Source organism: Acanthaster planci, linkage group LG09 (assembly GCF_054643075.1).
Source record: "Acanthaster planci isolate LZ-2023a linkage group LG09, COTS_SCS, whole genome shotgun sequence".
NCBI lineage: Eukaryota > Metazoa > Echinodermata > Asteroidea > Valvatida > Acanthasteridae > Acanthaster > Acanthaster planci.
This window is the reverse complement of record NC_141785.1, coordinates 14,320,512-14,335,004: the sequence shown is the minus strand read 5'-3', so window position 1 is coordinate 14,335,004 and position 14,493 is coordinate 14,320,512. Positions and strand designations below refer to the sequence as shown.

General features: G+C 39.1%; 1 protein-coding gene across 1 annotated transcript in view; it reads left to right on the top strand.

The window, feature by feature from the left end:
* The first annotated feature begins 5,748 nt into the window (after window positions 1-5,748).
* trappc11 (trafficking protein particle complex 11) overlaps window positions 5,749-14,493 on the top strand; it is a 35,323-nt gene continuing 26,578 nt past the window's right edge. The window contains 4 exon segments of the mRNA XM_022248178.2: window positions 5,749-5,994; window positions 9,965-10,326; window positions 12,051-12,223; window positions 12,625-12,695. Coding sequence (XP_022103870.2) covers window positions 9,997-10,326; window positions 12,051-12,223; window positions 12,625-12,695 — 574 coding nt within the window. The 5' untranslated portion in view covers window positions 5,749-5,994; window positions 9,965-9,996.

The window sequence follows — 14,493 nt, the reverse complement described above, 5'->3', positions numbered from 1 at the left end:
GAATACCGACCTTGAAAAGATTTTTTTTTTTGTCAAAAATCTTCCAAATTGTCCAAATTCATGTGCAGAGAATGGGAAAGATTGTTTTTTGGCCAACTATCAATAAAAGAAGTTGTAATTTTCATATTAAAAGATGATTTTTCCCAAAAACGAATCTTTCAAATTTTCAAAATTAAGTTTTTATTCTCCGAAATTAACAAGTTCGCTGCGTTCCTGTGTCTAGCGCTCCTGCCCCGGAAGCAAGATGTTTTTTTTTTTTCAAAAATCTTCCAAATTGTCCAATTCATGTGCAGAGAATGGGAAAGATTTTATTTTGGCCACCTGTCAATAAAAGAAGTTGTAATTTTCCTATGAAATGATGATTCCTCCCCAAAATGAATCTTTCAAATCTGCTAAATTAAGTTTTTATTCTCCGAAAATAACAAGTTCGCGGCGTTCCTGTGGCTTGCACTCCTGATCCGTAAGTGAGAGGTCGCGAGTTCGAATCCCGACCTTGAAAAGATGATTTTTTTCTTTTTTTTTGTCAAAAATCTTCCAAATTGTTCAATTCAAGTGCAGAGAATGGGAAAGATTGTATTTTGGCCAACTGTCAATAAAAGAAGTTGTAATTTTCCTATTAAATGATGATTCCTCCCCAAAATAAATCTTTCAAATCTTCAAAATTAAGTTTTTATTCTCCGAAAATAACAAGTTTGCGGCGTTCCTGTGGCTAGCGCTCCTGATCCGGAAGCGAGAGTTCGCAAGTTCGAATCCCGACCTTGAAAAGATGGTTTTTTTTAATTTTTTTTTCAAAAATCTTCCAAATTGTCCAATTCATGTGCAGAGAATGGGAAAGATTCTCTTTTGGCCAACTGTCGATAAAAGAAGTTGTAATTTTCGTATGAAATGATGATTTCTCCCCAAAATAAATCTTTCAAATCTTCAAAATTAGGTTTTTATTCTCCGAAAATAACAAGTTCGCGGCGTTCCTGTGGCTAGCGCTCCTAATCTGCAAGCGAGAGGTCGCAAGTTCGAATCCCGACCTTGAAAAGATGATTTTTTTTTCTTTTTTTCAAAAAATCTTCCAAATTGTCCAATTCATGTGCAGAGAATGGGAAAGATTGTATTTCTGGCCAACTGTCAATAAAACAAGTTGTAATTTTCATATTAAATGAAGATTTTTCCCAGAAACGAATCTTTCAAATCTTCAAAATTAGGTTTTTGTTCTCCGAAAATAACAAGCTCGCTGAGTTCCTGTGGCTAGCGCCCCTGACCCGAAAGCGAGAGGTCGCAAGTTCGAATCCCGACCTTAAAAAGATTTTTTTTCCTTTTTTTTTCCAAAATCTTCCAAATTGTCCAATTCATGTGCAGAGAATGGGAAAGATTGTTTTTTGGCCAACTTTCAATAAAAGAAGTTGTAATATTCATATCAAATGATGATTTCTCCCCAAAATAAATCTTTCAAATCTTCAAAATTAAGTTTTTATTCTCCGAAATTAACAAGCTCGCTGCGTTCCTGTGTCTAGCGCTCCTGACCCGGAAGCGAGAGGTCGCAAGTTCGAATCCCGACCTTGAAAAGATGATTTTTTTTTCTTTTTTTTTTCAAAAATCTTCCAAATTGTCCAATTCATGTGCAGAGAATGGGAAAGATTGTTTTTTGGCCAACTGTCAATAAAAGAAGTTGTAATTTTCGTATTAATGATGATTCCTCCCCAAAATAAATCTTTCAAATCTTCAAAATTAAGTTTTTATTCTCCGAAAATAACAGGTTTGCGGCGTTCCTGTGGCTAGCGCTCCTTACCAGGAAGCGAGAGGTCGCAAGTTCGAATACCGACCTTGAAAAGATTTTTTTTTTCAAAAATCTTCCAAATTGTCCAATTCAAGTGCAGAGAATAGGAAAGATTGTATTTTGGCCAACTAAAGAAGTTGTATTTTTCATATTAAATGATAATTCCTCCCAAAAATAAATCTTTCAAATATTCAAAATTAGGTTTTTATTATCCGAAAATAACAAGTTCGTGGCGTTCCTGTGGCTAGCGCTCCTGACCCGGAAGCGAGAGGTTGCAAGTTCGGATACCGACCGTGAAAAGTTGATTTTTTTTTCTTTCTTTTTCAAAAATCTTCCAAATTGTCCAATTCATGTCTAGAGAATGGGAAAGATTGTTTTTTGGCCAACTGTCAATAAAAGAAGTTGTAATTTTCCTATTAAATGATGATTCCTCCCAAAAATAAATCTTTCAAATCTTCTAAATTAAGTTTTTATTCTACGAAAATAACAGGTTCGCGGCGTTCTTGTGGCTAGCGCTCCTGACCCGGAAGCGAGAGGTCGCAAGTTCGATTCCCGACCTTGAAAAGAAGATTTTGTTTCTTTTTTTTTTGTCAAAAATCTTCCAAATTGTTCAATTCAAGTGCAGAGAATGGAAAAGATTGTATTTTTGCCAACTGTCAATAAAAGAAGTTGTATTTTTCCTATTAAATGATGATTTCTCCCCAAAATAAATCTTTCAAATCTTCAAAATTAGGTTTTTATTCTCCGAAAATAACAAGTTCGCAGCGTCCCTGTGGCTAGCGCTCCTGACCCGGAAGCGAGAGGTTGCAATTTCGAATCCCGACCGTGAAAAGATGATTTTTTTTCTTTTTTTTTTCAAAAATCTTCCAAATTGTCCAATGCATGTGCAGAGAATGGGAAAGATTGTTTTTTGGCCAACTATCAATAAAAGAAGTTGTAATTTTCCTGTTGAATGATGATTTCTCCCCAAAATAAATCTTTCAAATCTTCAAAATTAGGTTTTTATTCTCCGAAAATAACAAGTTCGCGGCGTTCCTGTGGCTAGCGCTCCTGATCCAGAAGCGAGAGTTCGCGAGTTCGAATCCCGACCTTGAAAAGATGATTTTTTTTTCTTTTTTTTTTCAAAAATCTTCCAATTGTTCAATTCAAATGCAGAGAATAGGAAAGATTGTATTTTGGCCAACTGTCAATAAAAGAAGTTGTAATTTTCCTATTAATTCTCCCCAAAATAAATCTTTCAAATCTTCAAAACTTAGGTTTTTATTCTCCGAAAATACCAAGTTCGCTGCGTTCCTGTGGCTAGCGCTCCTGACCCGAAAGCGAGAGGTCGCCAGTTCGAATCCCAACCTTAAAAAGATTTTTTTTTTTTTTTTGTCAAAAATCTTCCAAATTGTCCAATTCATGTGCAGAGAATGGGAAAGATTCTTTTTTGGCCAACTGTCAATAAACGAAGTTGTAATTTTCGTATTAATGATGATTCCTCCCCAAAATAAATCTTTCAAATCTTCAAAATTAGGTTTTTATTCTCCGAAAATAACAAGTTCGCGGCGTTCCTGTGGCTAGCGCTCCTGATCCGGAAGCGAGAGTTCGCGAGTTCGAATCCCGACCTTGAAAAGATGATTTTATTTCTTTCTTTTTTTCAAAAATCTTCCAAATTGTCCAATTCAAGTGCAGAGAATGGGAAAGATTGTTTTTTGGCCAACTGTCAATAAAAGAAGTTGTAATTTTCCTATTAAATGATGATTTCTCCCCAAAATAAATCTTTCAAATCTTCAAAATTAAGTTTTTATTCTCCGAAATTAACAAGCTCGCTGCGTTCCTGTGTCTAGCGCTCCTGATCCAGAAGCAAGAAGTCGCAAGTTCGAATCCCGACCTTGAAAAGAAGATTTTTTTTTTTTTCAAAAATCTTCCAAATTGTCCAATTCATGTGCAGAGAATGGGAAAGATTGTATTTTGGCCAACTGTCAATAAAAGAAGTTGTAATTTTCCTATGAAATGATGATTCCTCCCCAAAATAAATCTTTCAAATCTTCTAAATTAAGTTTTTATTCTCCGAAAATAACAGGTTTGCGGCGTTCCTGGGGCTAGTGCTCCTGACCCGGAAGCGAGAGGTCGCGAGTTCGAATCCCGACCTTGAAAAGCTTTTTTTTTTTTTTTTCAAAAATCTTCCAAATTGTCCAATTCAAGTGCAGAGAATGGGAAAGATTGTATTTTGGCCAACTGTCAATAAAAGAAGTTGTAATTTTCCTATTAAATGATGATTTCTCCCCAAAATAAATCTTTCAAATCTTCAAAATTAAGTTTTTATTCTCCGAAAATAACAGGTTTGCGGCGTTCCTGTGGCTAGCGCTCCTGACCCGGAAGCGAGAGGTCGCAAGTTCGAATCCCGACCTTGAAAAGATGATTTTTTTTTCTTTTTTTTTCAAAAATCTTCCAAATTGTCCAATTCAAGTGCAGAGAATGGGAAAGATTGTTTTTTGGCCAACTGTCAATAAAAGAAGTTGTAATTTTCCTATTAAATGATGATTTCTCCCCAAAATAAATCTTTCAAATCTTCAAAATTAAGTTTTTATTCTCCGAAATTAAACAAGCTCGCTGCGTTCCTGTGGCTAGCGCTCCTGACCCGGAAGCAAGAGGTCGCAAGTTCGATTCCTGACTTTGAAAAGATGATTTTTTTTTATTTTTTTTTTCAAAAATCTTCCAAATTGTCCAATTCATGTCTAGAGAATGGGAAAGATTGTTTTTTGGCCAACTGTCAATAAAAGAAAGTGTAATTTTCCTGTTAAATGATGATTCCTCCCAAAAATAAATCCTTCAAATCTTCAAAATTAAGTTTTTATTCTCCGAAAATACCAAGTTCGCTGCGTTCCTGTGGCTAGCGCTCCTGACCCGGAAGCGAGAGGTCGCAAGTTCGATTCCCGACCTTGAAAAGATGATTTTTTTTCTTTTTGTGTTAAAAATCTTCCAAATTGTCCAATTCAATTGCAGAGAATGGAAAAGATTGTATTTTGGCCAACTGTCAATAAAAGAAGTTGTAATTTTCCTATTAAATGATGATTCCTCCCAAAAATAAATCTTTCAAATCTTCTAAATTAAGTTTTTAATTCTCCGAAAATGATAAGTTCGCTGCGTTCCTGTGGCTAGCGCTCCTGACCCGGATAAGTATGGTTCTTTTTTTCAAAAATCTTCAAATTTGTCAAACTGACGTTCAGAGAATGGGAAAGAAATTGTAATTTTCATTGACAGTGATGATTTATGTGAAAAATAAACCCCTCAATTCTTCAAAATACATTTTTTTATTTCCCAGAAATAACAAGTCCGCGGCTTTTGTGTGGCTAGCGCTCCTGACCTGGAAGCGCAGAAATTTTGACTTCCAATCCAGACTTTAAAAAGTTGGAATTTCTTTTCTTTTTCCAAAATATCTCCAAAAATTGTCCAATCGACGTGTCGACAATAGGAAAGGTTGATTTTTGGGCTATTGTCAATAAAATAAGTTGTAATTTTCACTAAAAATGATGATTTCTGCGAAAAATAAAGCTTTCAATTCTTCAAAATAAACTTTTTATTCCCCCGAAAATAACAAGTTCTCGGCGCTCCTGACCGGGAAGCGCAGAGAGTGTGAGTTCGAATCCCGACTTTGAAAAGTTGGACGTTCTTTTTTTTCCCCTAAATATTCAAAATTGTCCAATTGACGTGCACGCAATGGGAAGGAAAGATTTTTGGCCTATTATCAATAAAAGAAGTTGTAATTTTCATAGAAAATTATTATTTCTGCGAAAAATAAAGCTTTCAATTCTTCAAAATAAGTTTTTTATTCCCCCGAAAATAATAAGTTCGTGGCGGTCCTGTGACCAACGCTCCTGACCTGGAATAATATAATAAACGTTCAAATAAAATAACATAGATTATTGAGCGAATGATGGCGCTCTCTTAGTTGGAATCAATTTTCCAAATTACGTCTTCCCACTGTGGGTGGCTCTTCGTAGAATTTGTTAATAGTATTTTTGTCTGCTTTCTAGATATTTGAGTCTTAGCCATATTTACACAACCCCTTAATTTCTTGGACGACAGAAAGTCCTTTCTTCAAAAGAAATTTCAGGGGTACTTTTTAAGAGACTATGCCCGGTGAAGAATTTGCCTTGTACCTGTTATAGGACAGGTATCTTTTCCCCGCTTGAGGGCGTTCGTGAACATTTCGCACAAGCCATGCAAGCTGCAACTCAAAGGTACATGTATAATATGTAGGCCCCATCCCGCAATTTTCCGAGCTTTCATGACTACAGTTTACCGTAAAAAGCTATCACAGCTGTTGATATTTGCTGCGATCTCTTTTAGGGTTAGCTAAAGAGAGGTTCCTCCATAATGGTCATCGTTTAGCCTTTAGACCTAGGGCTGTAGTCATGATTGGTAATGCCTTGATGATACATGTAGGCCTACTCCAGTACTCGTATTGGTAGCCCCACAAATACATGTACTTGTAGGCCCAGGGCTCAGTTAGTGGCTCTCTTACAATCTGTCTCTTAATCTGTCGCCACCACAGCCCTACTTCAAGGCATGCCTGAAATCCAAACTGCAGGATTGTCACAAACTTTGAATCCTAATATCTTCCAAAATGATAATGACTCAACCATATTTCTTACACTGGCGTATTCCTCAGAGTTTGGACGTTTATATGAGCACCCTAAAGCTTTCCAAAACTGTATATTTTCCAATGTATGGCACCTTGAAAAAAACCTGCCTGTGGTATTACATGCTGACCCCGGGCGATGCCATTTTGACATGTTTGGAAAATGAAAGCAGCTCTTCTTGTGTTGGATTCCAAGGCACCCAACAGGCGCTGTACAAAACTGGTCATGCTGGTTCCCCGTCATACCTTGTGTGACAGACGAACAAGGAACCGGTGAAATTAAATATGAATAACATTAATATGCATGTAACTGTATCATGCTCCACACACATGCTGTGGGCGGACTGTCCACTAGCAAAGTGCACGCCAACTTATTACTAAGCAGTACTGTGACAACATGAATTATGCATCGACGGCACCTTTTGGGTGCCCTGACTTCCGACGAATGAAGGGCTGCCTTCGTTTTTTTAAATGGCACCGCCCGTCTGCCCATAGTCGGCATTATCTGGCCGTAGTAGACTCAGCCAATGACTGTCGCCAATGCACGCCACAGCCTCGCCCCCTGCCCGATGTTGTGTGTACTTGGCATGGAGATCAATGGTACTCGTGGTTGAGAACCACTGTGCCGTTGTGCGATGCGGTGAGCATTTGCGAAACCTGTGGATTCGTTTGGACTTCAGTTTCACTGGTTCCAGTCAGAACATGTAGTTTCGGTGTGCATGTACGCGGCTCAGAATCTCGTACACCGAGTAGTTGCGCGCGCACACTGTACGAACTGCACTGGAGAACGGCTGAAAACAGTCCACAACAATGGCAAGAAATAACGTTACGTCCTCTGGTGCAAATACTTTGGCGTAAAACTTTAAATGAATTCAGCTCCATTTGATTTGCACAGGTAGCCAACAAAATGTACACATTATGCCCTGTTATCCCCAAATAATCATTTTTGTAAATCTGAAGGTGCTAATTTGTATTTTACATGATCAAAGTCACTCTTTTAGAAGCTTTGAAAAATGACATGCGGAGTTGCATTTTGGTCCATTTTATGAAGAACATACCATATGGTAGGGTTACCTTTCACCTTCCTCTCTGTAGTCACATTCAATTTGTTGCTTAAAATCTTTGCTTTGCAGAACAAATACTTTTTGAAAGTGCCTAAAAATACAAAAGGAATAGAGAAACATGTTCTTTCAACTGTTTCAAGATGCATTTTTTAGGAGCCATGAATACGGCCACATACATGCACATGGTTTGTTAACCTTTTGACGATGGGAATTTCTTCCCCGAAGTCGACTCCAAGAATTCCAGCCTTGCTTGGCCACGAAGGCCACCTGCCAAACTGCAAATTCTCGGTTTTTGGCCCTGCATGCTCTGCGCGCTTTGAATTATGCCGTGAAAAGGCTGATTGTTTGGTGGCATGCGGCTCTACTCACCCTTCCACATTCTCGTTGACTATTGTGAAGCTGGTGATTATGATGCAAAATCAATCTTTTCATTTCTGGGCTACACACAAAGACCAATTGCCATATACATGTATACAAGAGCCAGGGTCTGCCTTCTTTCACCGTGTTTGCTCGAGCATGGGCTGAGAATAATAGATGAAAAGCGGGCTGAGGATCTCAATTTTTACAGCGGCTATAGCCGCCTCCAGGCACGAAGGGGTGAACACCTTGATATGTGCTCTTGTTTTTCTTCTTTTTTTTGCATTGGAAAACTCATGACATCAAAAACTACCCCATAAAAATAATCATTGAAATTGGCATAACCTGTCAATATACTGGTAAGAAGCTTCCAAATAATTTCAGCAGGTCGCATTTGTATTCATCATGTTATAAGCTCTCTAAAATCTTTTAAAAACACAGCGTCAAACTCCCCACATGTACCTGTGAGGCTAACCTACATTTAGCATAGATGTACTTGTAGACAAGCCCTCATCTGAGGCTGTCATGGTTGATACAGTAATGCACAACAGTGGTAGCCTTGTTGCAATTTTGTGATTGGATAATTATTAATGTTTATTTATCAGTGTTTTCTCCAGTACAAGCTAGCAAAGCGCGCAACCTTCTCTCGTGTTCGCACTACAGAGTGCACAGAGCCCAAGCATGCACACATGTTTAATTGACTCACAAATTGACAATGACTGAAGTCACGGTGTACATGTATGCAGGAATCAAAAGTCATACACAAAAGCCCTCTCCACCATGAAAAAATGACCCATGAATGGACAACATTTTAAATAACCAATGACAAAGTGAACACCTGGTTTTTCAAAATGATGTGCACGAGTGGTTTCTGTATAGGGATGCCATTCTTACTGACTATGCATATACATTATTGAAAAGTATTGAATGTGACTTCTTTATTTTATCCTGTGACATTGATTTCTGCTTAAAACTTACGGCTCATTCTGTTACATCTGTAACTTTTGATTCAGTAACCAAGTTGCTGTGCATGTCAATTTCTTCTTTGTTATAAAGATAATCATTTGCTTTTGGACATGTGATTAGTAAGGGGTATTGCAGCATACCTGTGTAAAAAAAATGTTTATTTCTATGGAGTGAATTTTTATGTGTGGCCTTTGACAGAAGTGGCAAGTTTCTTTTGCTGTCCAGTTAATTTTTTAAAGAGTTAGCCTGAAATCTACATGTCTACAAATCTACAATTCAAGATTTGCATTATCAGTGATTATTGCTCAGCACAGTTGGTCAATTCTTTAAGAGTTACTGTATTGCATTTCCTCAGTAGTGGTCTACTTAAAGAACTCAGTGAACTCAGTGATTTGGAATTCTCCCAGTAACAGTGGACAGGCATGCATATTTATTAAAACATGAACAACCGATGGCAGTTAATTGTCCAATTGAAAATGGCAACGAGGTAACCACTATTGCACAGTGATACAATGGAGTCCTCCATGGATCATGTGCATGTACATGTATCAAAGCCCTGCCCTCCCGCAAAATTAATCATAAATGGAATTGAATTACATATATATTTGGGAAATGTTACATAATTGACACATTGGGGTAACCATTATGACCATGCATATCATTAAACAAGGACATGGGAACTTGTACAACATTTCCAGCTGAATATCAGAAAATGAATCTTTGCTCCAAGGATTCATTCAAGTTCCCCTACTATGACATGAGCTGGGCTTTCCAAGCTATTATTCAGGATCTAAAAATCAACCTGTTCCCTGAGTTTCTGTGTAGTATGGACCATGTATGGAAATAATAATCTGAAACATACCGGTATGCATGTTCTTATTCCATTGATATTTTCCCATTTTTCAGTGAAAGTTGAAATGTGTAGAACATGTACATGTATCTACAAAATCTGTTTAATTTTGTAACCTCTAACTTTTCTAGCCTGTAACTTTTCAATTGATCATCATCCAGTCTATATGCATTGAAATTGAGGTCCTTAACCCCATTCAGGACACAGTTTCCAGGGTAAAATTTATCAATTCTGTGCATATACCTTCCAGCCATTTTTCCATGTTTTGTGTAAAAGGGTAATTTTGTTTTTATGGTAAATAAATAGTTCATGATGTTGATCTAATCTTGCAGAATCTGTACGGGGTACCAGATAGTCACACAAGATGAGCACAGAAAGTGGGGCGGATCCACTGGGCGCACAGCCAGATGCCAGCAAAGCCCAGCCAACTGTCACTGCCAAACAGCCCAGTACCAGCCTCAGTACGACGCCAGTCCCCACCTCAGCCAAGTACGCCACCGGTCCCGGTGACCTGCCCAGCGAGCTGATGTGCCGTCCCCTGGGATTGGTAGTCCTGACTGGCCTGAACACTACATATAATGCAGTGCACCGGGCAATCTGGGATTCCTTTAGTGCCAACCGGAGGCCGGACAGGGTGCCTCTGTACTTCAAGGCGTGGCCAGCTGATCACGAATATCCAAAATGCAGATCAAAGGTCTGTTGTCCATAGAAAGCAAAAATCTTTGATTTTGTTTACAAGTCACGCCTGTAATTGGCTGACTTGCATAGATTTAGAATAGCCTTTCCTTCAGCAGAATACTCCCGGTATTTTGAACTTTTTTTACCACTGCATGCTTTCTTTCATGTTTATGATCCACTTGGGTTTAATCCTGTTCTCCATGAGCGTTGCTAGGAGTGCTGACTAATTACTAGCTTGTGTGTAACGACTTCACACCAAATGACCTGTACAGTACAGATTGCTGGCCGACACACAAACACGCTTAGCGTGTCAGCGTGTATTGAGTCCAACTGACACGAAAGGAGTTAACTGCAAACATGAAACATACTGACCCCTGCATAGCAGAGAGCGCTTTCGTTGGTAATCTGCATCCCTAAAACGTTGTGTACTGCAGCATAGGAAGTTGAATATTCATGCAATCGTTGGTGCTTGATATGATCCGACAACAACATCAAATTTAGTGCTTGCGTGGTTGCTTTTACTAGGCTGTGTGCCCGAAGTGTTCATGTGCAGTTGTTGCCCTTATCGAACGCATTCTTCGGGACTTATTTTTGGAATAAATAGCCAAGCTGTTTGTAGGATTTTTGTTTTGTTTGAATCATTTTTATTATGGCATTTGTACAAAGGCGTATTTTATGAGATTTCATGATCACTCCCTGTGATGAAATAGCGCATTTTGTTCCTAATGAACTAGGCTTTCCAGAAGTAGTGAAGATTTTGATGGCCAGTCTTAGCCAAATTCGTACCTAGTCTTTGAACACTGATGTATTGGACGGAGGAGACTAGAATTACAAACTTTGCATGGATAATGAAACTGTGTGTCAAAATATAAAAAGTTTATTTATGATGGCAAAAGTAGGTCTAATATCAGGAATTTTTCTCTCTCTATTTCCTGGTCACATCGATAGTTTGTATTTAATTGCAAGCAAAAATTAAAAGTATTGCCAGGATATTACTGGCCCCGCTTGTCTGGCTAAGATGCAGGCAGCAATAAGGCATTTTTGGAATGTTTTCTATTATTCGTCAGACTCGGCGGCGACCATCATTGGACGCTTTGAAGTACCTGAGTTACAACTCCTTCTGTGTCCTTCCTCCATGATTGGACCAGCAATGCACATTGAAAACCACAAAGCATGTATTGAACAGCATGTCAGGTTCACTGATTGTGTTAGCGTGTCGGCTAAAATTCTGACCTGTACTATAAACACTGAGGGATTTCCTACTTGTATGTGGTATTGGAGGACGTGCTGAAACACGATAATTACAATATTCATCCCCATTTTTGATTGGTTCCCATTGAGTTTGTACACACACAAAGACCCACACACAGACTCACCCAAGCCCGTGGAAGTTGAATTTGGGTGGATCCTTCAAGTGGCAGTTGGCCATAAAAGGGATTACAATGTACCTTAGTGAATCTTGCCCTCTGACATTTTCTTGGAGTTTTAAAAAAGCTTTGATGTGTTAAGAAATGTGATAAAAACTTTTGGGACAAATTACCATCAATGATCAGCAGTTGTTTAGTCCAACTCTGTGAAGGACTGTGGTTGTGGTATCTTTTTCTTTAAACAAGTGAACATTTTCAGCTGAAAAATACCAAGTCCGGGACAAGTTCTTTTGGAATAACACAATCGCCAAGTGCTTAAGGAACACACTCCTTTTTCTTTAAATCACAACTTGATTGTCATGTTACTTCCCAGCAACGGACGTCCTATGAGTGGTACATTCCCAAGGGCATCATCAAAAGCAGTTGGATGAAGAAGCATCTCCAGGAAGTCCCCGCCTTGGTCGTCGTCTTCTTCGACTTGGACTGGGACGAAAACATGTGGAAGGAGAGGCAGATGGAATGTGCCACAAGGGTTGAAGTTGTCAGGTAAGGTTGACTGTTGCTATTGCAGGAATGATGGCACCATGTGACTACTAAGCTAACCCCCTCCCTTTTGTTAGCTACAGTGGACAGCGCACTGTCATTGGGAGAGTAACCTGACAGAACACAGTGCATGCACTTTTTTCTCTATTTTATTATGTGACCATGGTGTAATAAATTCAACATCACTTGGAGTGACTGTGATTCAAAGTCCTTGTCTCCCAATTTATCTGTAGTCTTCTGCGTGTGTTTACCTCTGTGCCCATCAAACCAAAAATCGGATGTTTTAAAGTTGTCCAATTAGACGTGATAAGAAATTCAGATTTTGTAGATTTGCTACCCCACAAGTCTCCCTCTTTTCTGCTTGTTTATTTTCTATCGAAACTGACAATTATTCTTTGTTTCAGGACCAGTCTTCATGGCAGAGGTACCCGTGTTGCTGTTGTCCTCATCCAGAAAAATGCACCCTTGCCACCAGGTAAGTGCTCACTGTCAAACACTACAAAGAATCTTCAGAGTTTGGATGTGCGAAACCTGTTCAGCAAAAACAAACTCTTCTTAATGTTCAGTTGAGAATCTACAATATAGAAAATAGAAATTGTTTCTTTACATTCGCAGACAAATTAACCACATCCCGCTGAGGGCATTTATGAATATTGATGACGCTGGGATGGGATAATTTTCATTTTTTTCTGTTTTCAAAATTCTTTAAAAATTCATGTCTTCATTTACTGGACACTTACACCCACACAGAGGACTGTCTGGTTTCTACTCTTATCTGACAAACAACATCTGTTGATGCTGGAGTATTTCAGCCAAGCCTGCCGCCTTGTAAAAAGAGCCCAGATTGTGGGGTGTTACGTAATTTTCTTTTGTTCGCGAAACTGGCACAGTGCGCTGCTGACCTCTTTCAGTAGGGGCCAGATTAGCGTGCAGCGGCTCTTGGCTGTGGTGGTGGAGCGCTTTTGTCCCCAGTGGTAATCACAATTAATGCCCCAAACCGTGGTATACTGTTTCAAAACAAGGCTGGATTATCTCCACTATGGAGAGTGAAAAAATGTTGGTAATTCCCAGCAGCCTGATCTTTTGTTATGAATATGGTCTTTTGTTACAGGGCCCAGTTCCCTTTGTCCGATTTCAGGGACCACGGCCACGCGTCTAATTAATACATGTCCGAAACTGGAATCCCCGGCAGCAAGTGGTTGAGCACATTGCACTCTGCGGAATACATTTCAAGATAAATTGATGGCCATTAAGGGAGCGTCTCAAAAATTGGGAATGTTCCCGTTCCATTGGACCATTCCACTGGACGCGTGCTCCCAGTGGAACAGTCCCGCTGTTACATTCACAACCGGGAAGATATATTTCTGGCATTCATTTTCTAGAATTTGTGTCTGAAGCATGGCAGCTGGAGTGCAGCATTTTGTGATTTACTCTTGATGAAGGTTACCTTTCCTCCCCTTTTTCCTTTCCACATTCACCATGACAAAGCTTACCATGCAATGAGTATAGAGTATATCCTGACACCGTTAATTTTATTGTGTTAATGTTAACGTCTGTACTCGCGAGTGTTTTATTTATCGTTGGCTTGCGTGGTAGAGGGATTTGTCATCGCAATTTTTTCACACATAAGTATTCTGTCATATCAGAAACAATTTGGAAACCTAACTTGTAATTGAAGAGGTGTCGGGTGAGGTCTTCGAAAATCTCAAAAAAGGTTGAACGACAAGGAGGGCGCTTCAGAATGAGCTGACACACTGAAGTCGGTGCTCCAGAAAATCAACTATAAAATGCAACAAAGCTCTTTCACCTCAATCAGCAACTGATATTGTTATTAAGTTAAATTTTGCCACATTGTTTCTGACGAGCTGAAGTTCAAACTATGAAAAATAACCCCCAAAAAGGATAAAAAAAGGATCTGCACCAACAGAGCCGTCAGCCGTGCCAAACCTGTCAGATGGCTAGCCCTTATCAGCTGATGCATCAACGGACAATGGGTTAGCAAGCCTGTGGCGGGAAATCTATACAATGGCGGCAGATCTACACGGCAAACTGGACAACGTGATTCTAAATCAAGAATCAATCCTAATGAGGATCCAGTGTCTGGAAAAAAGTCACAGAGATGGAGGAGGCAATCAGTTTTTCCTCTAAGGCCATCAAGGAAATCCAAGCCAAGAACAGAATTCTCTCAGATGGCATTTCCGACCTAATGGCTTGGTTAGATACATCAAAAAGCAAAATGAAACAGGTTGAGGAAGCCACCCTTTACCTAGAAC